The following is a 14374-nucleotide window of genomic DNA, read 5'->3' as shown; positions in this document are numbered from 1 at the left end:
CACTCGCACAAACAATTTCCCACCAGACACTGAGATTTCTCAGGGTCCTGAGCAATACACCTGCATGACATGGTTGCGTCACACACCCAAGTCGCGGCTGCTCATGGTCAGAAACACCCGTGAAATAGGCCTACAGTCTGGACCACTGGGGGAAAAGCCCCACCAGACTTTACCGTTGGTGTGAAGAAGATCGGAGCCGCAGTTCTCGAGATATGCAAAGAGCACGCAGACAGACAGAGAATCCCTTGTTTTATAGTTAGAAAAATATACATTGTTTAGTTGAGAATGAAGCAATCATACATTACTTATAATTGGTGCAGCCCCATCATGAACCCATAAAGAGCATGTGGCACTAAACTGTAAAAAGATGACAACAATTGTAACAAACAAAACAAAAAGTAACATTATTGCCATAAAGCAATGATAAACAGAACTTATTTCATCTGGCTCTGGTAATTAAGATGCAACCACACAACATCCCTTTAGCCTTTTCATATCCTTCATTCAACATTTAGTTTTTGTCAAGTCATTGCCAGGATGGATTATAGCTTTGTTGGGCCAGCTGGTGCAGACACATGCACGGGACGTGTTATCAGTCATGTAAGAAACCTGCCAGAGGGACATGTTCTGAAAAGGAAAATTGCGGAGCAGATAAACCGGTTGTTTCAGAGAATGCTAAAGAAGAGGATGTGATAACTGTACCGATATCTTTCATAATACTGTGTATTATGGTCTTTGTGAACTCTGTGGTCACGAGGCTCCCCATCGACTGCCGACAGGATTACCAGCCCTTTTTTTAATGTAATACTACACAGGGACGGTGCATTAGAGCTCAGTGCTAGATTGGATTCCCGTTTAGTGATTTAAGCTTGTGCTTTCCCTATACGCCCATTTGAAAACAAAAGTTAAGTGTGATTCAGAGGTTTGACCAGTATGCTCTTGTGTGGGAGGTAGAAGACTTTTCTCTGATAATGAAGGGTGTGCAAGCACGTTGTGTATTGAGAAATACAGGGCAGAGGAAAGGGTTGTTTGAGGAAAGGCAAAAGAAAAGCTTGGAGTTCAATGGCACCATGAAACTGCAAACAATGGAGTGAACCTGTCCCCATGATTAACCACCAAGTCAAGCACTTACTGAAAAAGACAGCCTCCCAGTTATACCGACGCAGGGCCAAATTAACAGACAGGGCAGCCTTAAATGTGAGACAGACGTGATTATCAGACGACTTCCTGCTTCCTTCTCAACACTCTAGCCTCTTTAATCGCAAAGTCAACCATGTGCTGCATTCATTACCTCAGTCAATGATGTCACAATCACTTTCAGAAACGTAGTGCGATGGCGTCATCCTTTGTTGCGGTTTTCGCATGCGAGACAACTCTTTTGTTTGGGCACGGACCACAAACTGATGTGGCCGGCAGGCCCGTATTTGCAGTGGCCGTGCGAGACAAGATCAGGCTAAACAAGGTGTGTTAACAGAAAACTCTGAGTCAAAGTGAGCAACCGTGGAAAGATCAGCCACAGTAACATCATAACTTAACAGAACATATTGGTTTAACTTTAACCTACAGGAAGTCCTCTTGCCAAGAGTTGGTCTTCAAGTTCATGCTCGTTGTATCCAATGACTTTATAAGGAGTCTGCAATAACCAGTCCAACCGAGACAGGTAACACTGACAAGTTTATGACTTTGCTTTATAATCCTATTAAGGTGGACGGTCTGACTGGTAGGAATGCTCCTCTGCCTGTAGTCTACTGGGAGGATGAAATGCTCAAGAGCAGAGGCGTGTTTAAAACAATTTATCTTTCGAGTCTACTGACCAGGGGAGTACAAAACAATTGAGTGAGGAAAGTTTAATTGAAAAAAAAGCACAAAACAGTGTTAAAGAAGTGGCTATTTAGTCATTAGGTTTATGCATAGGAAGTCAATATAAAAATTGCGAAAAGTGTGATTATAAATTCTGCCATTACTTTGCAGCACTACTACTACTAGGAAACGGTTAGGAAAGTAGAATCATGTCAGGGTAAGATGAACATTTCTAATTTCCAATTCATCCTGATGAAAAGGATGAATTGGAAAAGGAATGAAAATACAATGACAAAGATGTTGAAAGCCTGTCAGATCTCTGCCAACCTAGAAGGTTTTACACGTCAGAATACCATTTGGCAAAAAATCTAATTGAACAGATCAAAAACATTACTTATTTTCCAATTCTAAGAGCCAGCAAAGACTCCCATTCACATTGTTAGAGGGTGTGAAACTGAGCAAAATAAGGCACTACCTTCGAGTTTAATTGCTGACATTTTATCCAAAGATCAATCCAGTTTCACAATACATATGTAATGCTGCCATATCTGATTAACGTCAAAGAAGATTACGCCTGCCCTTTAACTCATGCAGCCACCACGATCATGCCCATCTCTCGGCTCTCATCGTTGATCGGAGGTTTTATACAAAATAGAGCAGACCTCAGTAAGTAAAATCTGTCATGTATTTGTATTTACTTCTATAGTAAAGAGGTTACTGCACATGCAAGCATGAGCAATCAAGATTAGAGAATAGAGCTTTAGGAATAGAGCATGCTGGGGATTACCTGTACTAACGATTGCATGCAGCTGTACTCCAACTCAAAGCTACTTTCTGGGGCTACTGAGAACAGGGAATTGTGCAATCAATAAATGTACAATGTTCAGCATCAGCAAATATGACTGCCTTTTTTGCTGATAAAGCAATAAACAACAACAAAACGCAAGAAATTCCCAGAAGGAAGGTTACCTACGCATTGCAGAAATATCCACAAATGCAGCTCTTAAAACCGCTGTCGCAAGTAATTATACTGCATTGGCACTGTTATTTGAGAAGATCAATGTCTATGGATGGCAAAAAAAAAATGCTTTTAGACTACTCCTCCCAGTCTAGATCCATCTGGCAAAATATATCCAAATGATTAATCTGCTGAATGTATTCGAGCTCCAGTTCCTTCAGAGTTTCTGGAAATTGATATTTTCTGTATCCATTCAGTGGCATTTGTAATATTAATGATGCCAAGGTGACACTAATTAGGCCAGAGTAATGATCAAAGCTAGCAGTATGCTGCCAAATAGCAAACGCTTTACAACTTGAGAAGAGCCGCCTTACAGTTGGAAAGCTTTCGTCTAAAATAGAAACACCAGCATGAAATCAACAGAGACATGACTCCTTAATCAGGACGGACAGACAGACAGAGACAGTTCTGGTCGAGTGCACTCAGCAAAGCCCTGAACCTTCTACTAAATGTTTTTTTTTTTTAATCACGGGAACATGAGTTTCATTTAAATCCAGAACAGGGCCAAATTGCCGTCCATGAAAAAAAACCTGGAGTTTTGGTACGGATTGTAGTGTGGGCTAAAAAAGGAACATGACCAGAAAAAGGACTAGAGACAGTTCAGACTCCTTAATCTGTGATTAGACAAGTGGGCAGGGAATCCAGCTCATTGCTATTTGAGAGTTGACACTCCAGGGACTGTTATGTCGTCAACCACACAGCAGTGTTGATTATTCTTCTCTGGGTGTTATTTGGCCATGACACGGGCAACATTTCCACTGGGGTTAATGAGCACATCATTGAGATTAGATAGATGGTCCATGCATAGGGATTGCAATAATTGTGTCATTAAAAGAAGAAGCCCTATTTGGCTCAATGGGATATACACAACCACATTAAGCTTTTCACCATTTCCTTTTTGAATAATTTAGTAACCCACCTCCACCTGTGTTTGTTTACAAGTGTAGACCCTGCTAGAATACGACACAGGAGCTCTGACTGCCATGATAAAAATGCCTGATGTTTTCAAATGATCGTGTCATCTGCTCTCATTCATCCACGCAACTGTGCTTTTTGTATCTGAAATAATCTCTGTGTTGCTGCTGGCACATACAGCTCAGGAAATGCCTGAATGGGAGAGGTGGGAAATAAGTAAAGCAAGAACAAGATATAAATGAGCAGAGAGACATTGTCTTCCAAAGCAATTATTTTGGCAGGATCCTCCTGATGTCGGAGGACAGCTTCCCTTGCCTCACTTGTTGGAACAGGAAGTTGGACCTCTCTAGTCGCAGAGAGGGTAACCACTCCTATTCAGAGGTCCAGGCAGGGGAAAACAAACCGTTCTCCTCTTTAGGACTTCAACTATGAGCGCTCAGCAACATTTGCTGTGACACCCAGTTCAGCAAAACTTGTCAACAGCGTGGGCAATCCACGGCTCCAATCCTGCCCTCCCTCCTAGAAAGAGCAGGTAGGTGGTCCACAACAGAAGACAAAAGGGGGCCGAGGGCGGAGCACAGGAACCTGGCTTCAGCTGCACCAGCAGTCCCCCCCCCCCCCCCCCTCTCGTACCCAGGAATGTATAATGTTTCGAGGAAATTCCTCTTTCTCCAGGAAGACAGAGGGAAACCATGTGAATTTTGAAACATTTCAGACAGTGAACCCAAAAACAAAAAAGGGGGGGCTCCTGCTGATTAGTCTCCTGTTAGCAATGTGTGTGAACAGAATAGTGGAGCATGTAGCCAAGTTAGGGCCGATTGTATTCAAGGATAGCATAACATAAAAACGAGAACTTATCAATTCATATTTCCAAAACCTACCAACATATTTTAAGAAGGACCTACAAAAAACGACTACATAATCCAAAATTGTTTAATTCCATACAATGGATGTTCCTATTAAAAAGCAATTACATTACAGCTTCGAATTCCATTCCCATTACTTTAATACATCTAGCTGCAGCCACTTTACAATGAGTTCTGCTATCTCTTTAAGTGAAAGTGTATAGAGCGGGACATGTTAATTTATCTATGGTATAGGTATCTATCAAACTCCTGTACCTGAAGTCAAACGCTTGTATTGTAGTGTGGCTCCAGTGCGTGGTAGCTCTTGGATGTAAGTGGAGTTTAGTTCATCATCAGCAACATTTAGAACACTGGACTGCAACTGAGTAACAGTAATTGTATTCTGGTACAGCCCCGAAATACAATCAGCATAAAAAAAAAAAAACTCTCGTTAAGTAGGAGAGGAAAAGTGACCTGACCACAAGGAGATCTTTGACTTCAACATCGCAGAGAGAGTTATGTTCCATGTCTGACTTTGTGGCCGAAACAAAGATTGTAAACACGCAGATGGACACTGTGTGCTGCGTCACAATCCTGAATGGCACCGGAGAAGGCTCATGGGCCTTGTATATGATTGCAAAAGGAAGCAGCGGATTAAGCAGACGGTGTCTGTGTGCAACATCAGATTACTGGCTCTTCTTTTCCCGTTATAAAATGAGATTACTGCAGCAAACCCACTTGGAGAAACAATATCCGAGCCTTGCGATGGAGGGGTTAGCAAGGGGCTGAAAAGGGGCGGTAAACTCATCCTATTTGACTGACACGCCTTCATTATTTGCATCCTGAGTTAATGGTTTCATCTTTGGTTAAAAAATGAACAAACAGAGAATAAGACATTAAATCAAAGAGATTAAGGCCAGCGATGATACTGGAGATTGCATGCTTACAATTCAACCTCCCAGATATTATAAATAGCTGTGTGCATCGCAGCATATGGTAGATGTGAAGCCTTAAGGTTGATAACTTCATAGTCACTGACCTAGAAAAAAAAAGAACACCATATTGTGGCTCCAGTCAAGGCATGACTTTTATTTTATTTATTTGCTGACATACACAGACAGCATGCATCAATCTGATCCAATATACAGGATTTGGGTAGATGAAAACAAACATCTGACCAGAGCCTGCAGAGTGCACTCAATTACCATCCAGATAAAGCTGTGCCACTCACAAGAGACCAAGTTCATCTTGGGACATACATGAATGTTGGGATGCTGTAGCTTGTGACAAAACCTTTGCCATTTCTTCACATCTCTGAACCCAAACGGTCAAACTTAAAAGGCTAGAAACATATATTAAGGAAAATAAAAAATTCCATCGACTGAAAATATCCATTCAGTTAATTTTAAAAGCCTGTAAACGGGTCATTGTCACAACTTTCCTACTACCAATCAAGACTGGCGAGGTTGAACGTTAAACGAGACACAATTGCTCAGTTGCTACTAGGGTTGGGTACCGGAAACCGGTGCCAATATGGTACCGGTTCCAATACAACCGGTATTACCCGGACCGAAACGCAACGCACATTTCGGTGTTTCTTTCCGGTGCCTGAGCCGATTGAAATTGAAAAAAACTATTGTTGTGAACTTCTCTGGTGACGCCGCCCTGTCAGCAGGTTACGATAGCCTCTCATATTTAAGTTTGACAGCGGAGGCTGCGCCGTGTGTGACTACGTGAGCCCGTGTCGAGCACACCAGTGTCAGGCTGGGCGCGATGGGGAGACAGTCACCGGTCCCCCTGAACACGTGGAGACCGATGATGACGAGCAGCCTTAACTCAGATTAGTACCGTATCGTTGATTGCAAGTCTTGCATTCATAAAAGTAGCCCAAGAAATAATAAATTATCCATTATAACCATGTTTAAGCTAGCTCGTAGCTAGCGCTAGCTACGAGCGTGACAGTCTGCTAGCAGATGTGTTGATGTCCAGCGGTCCCGGCTGTATACCCAGTGTTACCGGGAATATAATGACGGAGGAATAAAGACCGTGGGGCATCACTTTGTTTCAGTGTAACTCTCGCTGTCAGAAGCAAAACTTTATTTGTCACGTGTCATCTTCAGTACCTCTGATTGGTTGTTCTCTTTGCCCATCAAAAGAGTGACAGGATTAACCCTATAAAGTCTGCACATGACAATACATATCACATCATATAATGGAGAACATATATTGTGTATTAACAGTCTGATATCCGTTGTTTGTCAGTGCTCCATGATAACGGCTTCTACAGGGAATATGGCCAAAGAGGTTTTTAATGTCCTCATTGTGCGTTTAAAAAAAAAAGTATCGGTTCAGGCACCGTTTAGGCACCGATATCGTTTTAAAAGTACCGGTTTAGCACCGGTATCGGAAAAAACCCAAACGATACCCATCCCTAGTTGCTACTGTCATGTTAGTGATGAGGGTAAAGGTCACAACTTTCGACACCAAGTTGTAAAGATCTTTGAACTTGGTACGAAAGCCAGCCTTCTAATGCTGCTACACATTCTGTATCGCGAGTAGATAAACATCGCAGTATTTTGACCTTTGCATTTGTGTCATTCCTGCAATTATCAAATCGTTTCCTCAACAAATAGATACGTTAACATAGGCGTTTTGTCCCAGTGGGAAATTATGCCACATCACAGTATAAAATCCCAGCAAAGCAACAGTTAAAAAGATACTTTCATTCATTGATTGCACATGTCCATCTAACGCATGCCTTACCGCTAAAACCCTAGTACATACGCAATCCTTCCTGTGCGTTTTTTACCAAAGATGTCTTTTGTTTTTCAGCAACATTCCCAAAGCATTGGTCACCAATTTGTTTCAGGTGAAATGCAAGACAAGCGGGATGAACCCTCTACGCTCCCAGCACACCCTCCAGATATTTAGAAGATGGTTGACGAAAGAAGAAAAAAAAACAGCTTCTAAGAAATGAGCTGTATCACTAACACCATGTGGCATTAGAAACATTGGAGGGTGGCAGACTGCGGGCATGGCAGTACTGAAACAAACACAGTCCTACAGGCCTGCTAAGGAAGAACAACATTTGGCTGGAGGGCGAAAAACAGTCAAATACTGTATCACTCTGCAATAAAAAAATTTTTGCAAGCTTATGGTAGCATTTAGATATAACAAGCAATCAATACAATTGCAAGAGTAAATTAAAGCTGCAAGTAGCGATGAACGGGTCCTCTTCCTGCTTCGCACGTCGGGGGTGCCGGCCGGACGCCGGCCCCCTCGGCCGAGAGCGCATGCACGGCGTTCGGGCGTTTGACCATTTGTCACGCGACACTGATTTTACTTTGCTAGTCGGTGGCGCTTTGACTCTGAGTGAAAAAAGGCTTGATATCCTCAGGCCGTGAATTCTACTAAGCATGAGAAGTTTGGAGCAGATTTGAGCGAGTTCAGGGTTGCCAGCAGGGGGCGCTGTGACAATTTGAACATATACATGCATCATGTGTATCCACGTGAAGTCTAGACCTTGTCATGTAAATTACATGTGAATGTGATGCTTTTTAGGCTGATTTGCTTTGGCCACTCGGTGGCGCTATGACTAGAATTTAAAATTAGCATACGGATGTCTTCACGGTCAGTATGTGATGACATACGAGGAATATGGAGCAGATTGGATAATGTATGGCCAAGTTACATCATCTTACATGTTAATGGCGAATGGCGTTTCTTTGCCGATCCGGAGAACGCACAAACTTTAATATTTTTTAAATCTTTCAAAGATTTTTCAAGACTATACTGGCCTAGTTTGGAATTAATCGGGTTTAAGCTCTAGGAGGAGTAAACTGTTTAACAACCCCCCAAAACGTGAGCAAATAATGCAAAAAAAGTCATATATTGAGGGATTGATTGTAGCTCCCCCTAAGGTTCAAATATTATGAAAAAATTAGGGTACTTTAAGGGATGTCATGTGAACATAGTTTAGTAATCCAGTGAGGATTGGCCAATTAATTTGGAAGTTAGGTGTCTTTAAATATCAGGCCACACCCTTTAAATGTTCATTGGTCTATATTCTCTAAACGCAATGACATATCAACAAGATCTTAAGTAGTTATGATGACATTGAACCAATAATGGATCCCAGACATTTTCGGATTAATCGGACAAAGCGTTTTGGAAAAAAGTGAAAAAAATATATTTTTTACAAAATTCAAAATGGCGGAAAATCTAAGAAGGCACATTTGATGGTCACCATAAACTTATTTGTAGAGCAGGTCCAGGTGAACCTGTATATCAAATTTCAAGTCCATCGGTCATTGTTGAAAAAGGGTATTCGCTTTCTACCTCAAGGGGGCGCTAGAGAAAAATGTCTATATGCAAAAATGCGAAACCTTAAAAATATCGGGATTTTCGCCAGGCCTGATATGCATCTCAAATTGGACAACTTTTGGAATATGATAAAGGCCTCAAAAGGGCAACATGCTTTTTAGGCTGATTTACTTTGGCCAATCGGTGGCGCTATGACTAGAATTTTAAATTAGCATATGGATGTCTTCACGGTCATTATGTGATGACATACGAGGAATATGGAGCAGATTGGATAATGTATGGCTGAGTTACATCATCTTACATGTTTATGGCGAATGGCGTTTCTTTGCCGGTCCGGAGAACACACAAACTTTAATATTTTTAAAATCTTTCAAAGATCTTTGAAGACAAAGGTCTCAAGACTATACTGGCCTAGTTTGGAATGAATCGGGTTTAAGCTCTAGGAGGAGATAACTGTTTAACAACCCCCCAAAACATGAGAAAATAATGCAAAAAAGGCATATATTGAGGGATGGATTGTAGCGCCCCCTAATGTTCAAATATTATGTAAAAATTAGGGTATCTTTAGGGATGTCATATGAACATAGTCTAGTAATTTGGTGAGGATTGGCCAATTAATTTGGAAGTTAGATGTCTTTAAATATCAGGCCACACCCCTCGGATGTTCATTGGTTCATATTCTCTGAACGCAATGAGATATCAACAATCTTTTAAAGATTTTTGATTGCATTGAAACAATAATGAACCACAACAAGTCGTGTTTGAATCGCAACTATCGTTTTGGAGGAGTTGAAAAGAATGTGTTTTTTTCAAAATTCGAAATGGCGGAAAATCTAAGTGGGTGGAGCTTATGGTCATAAGGTAATTTTTTTTAGAGCAGGTCTAAGCGGACATGTATGATGAATTACAAGGTAATCGGTCATTGGGGGCAAATACCGTGGCCTTTTGAACATAAAATACAGTCTAGGGGGCGCTATTGAGCCATATTGGCATTTCAAAGCTTTCAAATCATATCAGGTAACTACATCTTTGACTCTAAATGTGTGTGCTAAGTTTAGTTACGTTTCGAGCCTTTTTAGTCCCTCCAAAGCCCCTTCGTTGTTTGACGCGAAGAATGGGTTGCCACGGCAACAGTGTTAGACGAAACATAAAATGCTTTGTCTTCTGGCATCATGAAAGTCTAACCTTCATGTGTAACACATTTGGTGTTGATCTGATTTACCTTCTCAGAGAAGGAAGCCAAAGAAAAAACGATTGTTGTTCCCGTTACCAGTAGGTGGCGCTACCACGAAAATAAAAAATTAGACTGCACATGTCTTCAGGCCTGGAGTGTCATCACACATGGGGAGTTTAGAACGGATCTGATGATGTGGAGTCGAGTTACAACGGTTTATTCGTTCACGGCGAAGGATCAATGTTTGCCGATGGAGAAGCTCGCCGTACTACAACGTGTTGTTACGAGCTTCACAGGGAAGCATCATCAAGGTCTTAGGTCTATTCTGGTATATTTTGAGAGGGATCTGAATAATCTGTGAGGAGAAGGGTATACAAGTAGAAAAAAAAGTAACTTCCTGTTGCCATTAGGTGGCGCTAAGACCATAATAAAAAAATAGCATATGGATGTCTTCAGGGTCAGTATGTCATGACGTATGAGAAATATGGAGCAGATTACATGATGTATGGCCGAGTTACAACAACATACATTTTCATGGCGAATGGCGTTTCTTTGCCGGTCCGGCAAACGCACATAGTTTAATATTTTTTAAATCCTTCGATGATTTTTTAAGACAAATGTCTCAAGAACATACTGTCCAAGCTTGGAATGAATCGGGATTAAGCTCTCGGAGGAGTTAACGGTTTTACAACCCCTAAAAACATGAAAAAAGGCCAAAAAGGCATATATTCAGGGATTGATTGTAGCGCCCCCTAATGTTCAAATATTATGAAAAATCCATGTAGGTTAAGGGTGTCCTTGTGGACATAGGCTACCAATTTGGTGAAAATAGACCAAGTGATTTGGAAGTTAGGTGTCTTTATATATTAGGCCACACCCTTGGATGTTCATTGGTCCATATCCTCTGAACGCAATAAGATATCGACAATTCCTGAAAATTATTCCTTTAAATTGAACCAATAATGAACCTCAGAAATTTTGGTAGGAATCAGAAAAAGCGTTTTGAAAAAAAGTGCACAAAAACATTTTTACAAAATTCAAAATGGCGGAAAATCTAAGTAGGCGGAGCTTAGGGGTTACATTGGCAATTTTGTAGAGCAGGTCCAAACGGACCTGTATGCAAAATTTCAAGTCAATCCGTCATTGGCGAAAAAAACGTGGGTACGAACACACTAGGGGGCGCTAGAGAGACATTTTTTTATAAACGAATATGAAAACTCAATAATCTAAAAAATTTCACCAGTCTGCTTCTCCATGTGGAATTTCAGTTTGCTGGGGCGTACCGTGTGCGGCCAGACGACGTTTGAACACGACAAAGGATAATAAACCTTTGAAAAACAATAGGTTCCTCTACGACGAAGTCGTAGTAGAGGACCCTAAATACACCTTGTTTGAATAACAAATATGTCTATCAATCAAGCTAGGTCTTGTTTTACAGTCAAAACAGACAAAAAAGCAAGGGCCAACATTGATAATGTCCCAGGTTGTTTTTTAAGAAGTAATTTAGTGGCCGAGTGCCATAGTTTAGTCTGTGAGCAGCAAAACTGTGATGAACCAAAAGCTCATGCTGCAAGGGCCTACCAGAGCTGACAACATATTTTCCATTGTGGATCAAATGTTTCCCTTTAAGCATTGCTTTCAGTTGGGCTTCAAGGTTGAGGAGGATTGATGTATTTCTTTTAATACAGCATTACATTAACAATATATATGTGTAATGTTGAGTACCACAATGAAAAAAAAAGTACATTTCCAAGAGCGCTATGTCCTCATTTGAAACCTCGCCCTTCAGCTGGACACCCACATTTTCTAAAGGCTATAGTAGAGGAGCAAACAGCTGCACAAAATATGTCCCAGCCCCTGAAAGCATGCCAAGGCAGAATCCCCAAAACAGACCTTGGGTTGGGTTCAACGCTAGACCTTTCCCACCAGTTGAGCGTAAAAACACAGAAGGCAAAAATAGATTCTAAATTGAATATCAGATCTAACAAATGACTACAAGACAACAAAAACGTTGCATCAGGCAGTTACTGCAGTCTTGTGTTGAACAATGACAGCTGACTGTGCCTTATTAATAATCTAGTGTCAGCCTTGTTCTTATTTATCTATAATACAGCACCTTGCGACTCATCCACTATAGAGGGAATGCAAATAACCAGTACACTTTTAACATTTAATGGGTACAGTTATCAGAAGCATGCTCACTTGTAGTTACCTGCATGTCAGTTTTATCCATTTGTAAAGTACCCTGAAAACCTGGAGCATTCCTTTAAGGACAACTATCATAGCTCTTCATAGTTTTTGTCACGGAGGATGTGAGATTAGTCACAATAATTTAAAAAGGCGTCAGTGAGCTGCTGAATTTGAGAGCAATGCATCACATCACACACACTCTCGTTATAGTTGGCTTCAAATCACAGAACAATATTTGAACGGAGAGTTGAAAGATTGGCATCACTGTAAATCATCTGTGTTTTTCTCCATGCTGTGCTCCCACCACACTCGGATGCATACTCATGCATGCACACAGGCACATCAACTCTGTAGGAAACCAAACCCTTTGCGAGCCCACTTCTCTCCCAATGAGTTTAACCGATGTAGGTCAAAGCTGATTAATGTAACCACAGCTCCCGAAGGGTTTGTAGTCAGGTGGCATCAGTTGCCTGCTCGCTGACAATGAATACTGAAGCGCAGCACCGCTGAATAACACCTAGCCAATGCGGAGTGACTGCGAGGAGATTTGCGTTCACAAAAAGGTGGCGATGAAAACAGTTTGCTCTCTGCATGTCCTCAGCTGCTGCGTCGACATTATCCGTGGTTTTGTTTTGTGCTGGTCTCATTGTGTGTGTGTGTGTGTGTGTGTGCGTGTGTCACAACACAGTAAACACGAAAATGACCAGCACATCAAATGCACGGGCGGCTGCCTGTCCTAACAAGCCTGACACGCAGTGCTGCCAAAGGATGAAACGGATGTTTGCTCGTTATGAGCCGAGCGTATTTATAGATAGCTGTGTTGCTACTAGGTGGCATGCACATGCATCACGTAACGTTAAACCAGTTCGAGCACAGGCCTACGTGGACAAAGGGGCATGTAATATGCAAAGCTTTTAACTACCAGCGTAGCCACTACCCAGAAGGGCAGCAGCCGCTCTGACCGATCCACTAACGTCGTTAGCTTAACTTTAGTTGACGCTAGCTTAGTTATCATAACGGTAATAACTGTTAACACAACAATGTACACCACATATAAAAATGCAGACGTACGTATTAGACCGTTACACTTGTTTTCATCGTGCCAATTTTGTGCCAACTGCTTTGTTATGCACACCCAATAAATAAATAAATATATAATGAGTCAAACGCTTCTAGCTGCATGAGGTAAACTATTGCTAGATAGCTTTAGCACTAGCCACCTTGCTAGTTAGCCCGACACTGTTTTGGAAACGTGTGTCGGCTTGCTGCTCTTAACGTTACGGTCAACGAGGGCGTTGTTCATCCAACGTGAGCTTTATATGTATCAAAGAACCTGGTGATTTGTAAATATTGCGGTGTGTTTGTGCGCGTGCGTGGGTGTGTGTGCGTGCGTGCGTGCGTGTATATGTGCTACTTTAGGACAAACAGCGCTGTTAACGTTACCTCGGTACACAGCTCGGGGACGATCGGTCTATCTCCCACGTCGCAAAGAGGTTCATGGGCACAGGCATGCTGCCGGAGCCCGAGCCGAGGACCACAGCCCCAGCTAACGCTCCCGCCGGGAGGGTAGTCGTTGCGGGTCCGCCACCGCCGCTGCTCGGGTTCAGGAAAGCGGCCCGGGCGCCTCCTCTCTCTACAGCCGCCGCCGCCATCATCACCGCCACCTCCCGGGGAGCAGCTCGTGAGTGTCGGGCGAACGCGCGAGTCGCTGAAATCTGTGCTGCCTGCTCCTGCTCCTCCAGACTCCCAGCTCCTCTATGCACACTGGAGATGCTGATAGGCGGGGCGGAGCATGTTACGGTTGATCTGATAGGGGGCAGCACCTCCCCGCTTCCAGGGTGGGACATCTTCACTATCAACATGGCCTCGAAGCATGTACATGCATGGACACGCTATGTTAAAGGAAAATACTGCGTAGCGATTACAAGTTGGAGCCAGCAGGTCTGCGATTAAAACTATTTATATCGCTCTGATGAGGTCAGTCCTTGACTATGGCTGTGTCGTATTTGGATCAGCTGCAAAAACTTCACTAAAGAAGCAAGTGTTGCAATCCCAACCTCTGAGACTGTGTTGTGGTGCTTTTAAGACAAGACCTGTGGCTGCTCTGCA

General features: G+C 42.3%; 1 protein-coding gene across 3 annotated transcripts in view; it reads right to left on the bottom strand.

The window, feature by feature from the left end:
* Nucleotides 1-14010, bottom strand: part of LOC130206886 (phosphofurin acidic cluster sorting protein 2-like) — a 56143-nt gene extending 42133 nt beyond the window's left edge. For 2 of the 3 annotated variants that reach the window (XM_056435124.1, XM_056435125.1), the window contains exon 1: nucleotides 13709-14009. In XM_056435124.1, coding sequence (XP_056291099.1) covers nucleotides 13709-13920 — 212 coding nt within the window. In that variant the 5' untranslated portion in view covers nucleotides 13921-14009. Of the gene's footprint in view, nucleotides 1-13708 lie in introns of all 3 variants that reach the window. The other variant, XM_056435126.1, reaches the window with a different exon arrangement.
* Between the last annotated feature and the right edge of the window lie 364 nt (nucleotides 14011-14374).

This window comes from Pseudoliparis swirei, chromosome 17 (assembly GCF_029220125.1).
Source record: "Pseudoliparis swirei isolate HS2019 ecotype Mariana Trench chromosome 17, NWPU_hadal_v1, whole genome shotgun sequence".
Taxonomy (NCBI): Eukaryota; Metazoa; Chordata; class Actinopteri; order Perciformes; family Liparidae; genus Pseudoliparis; species Pseudoliparis swirei.
The sequence above is the reverse complement of the archived record's forward strand: the minus strand, read 5'-3'. Positions and strand labels throughout refer to the sequence as shown.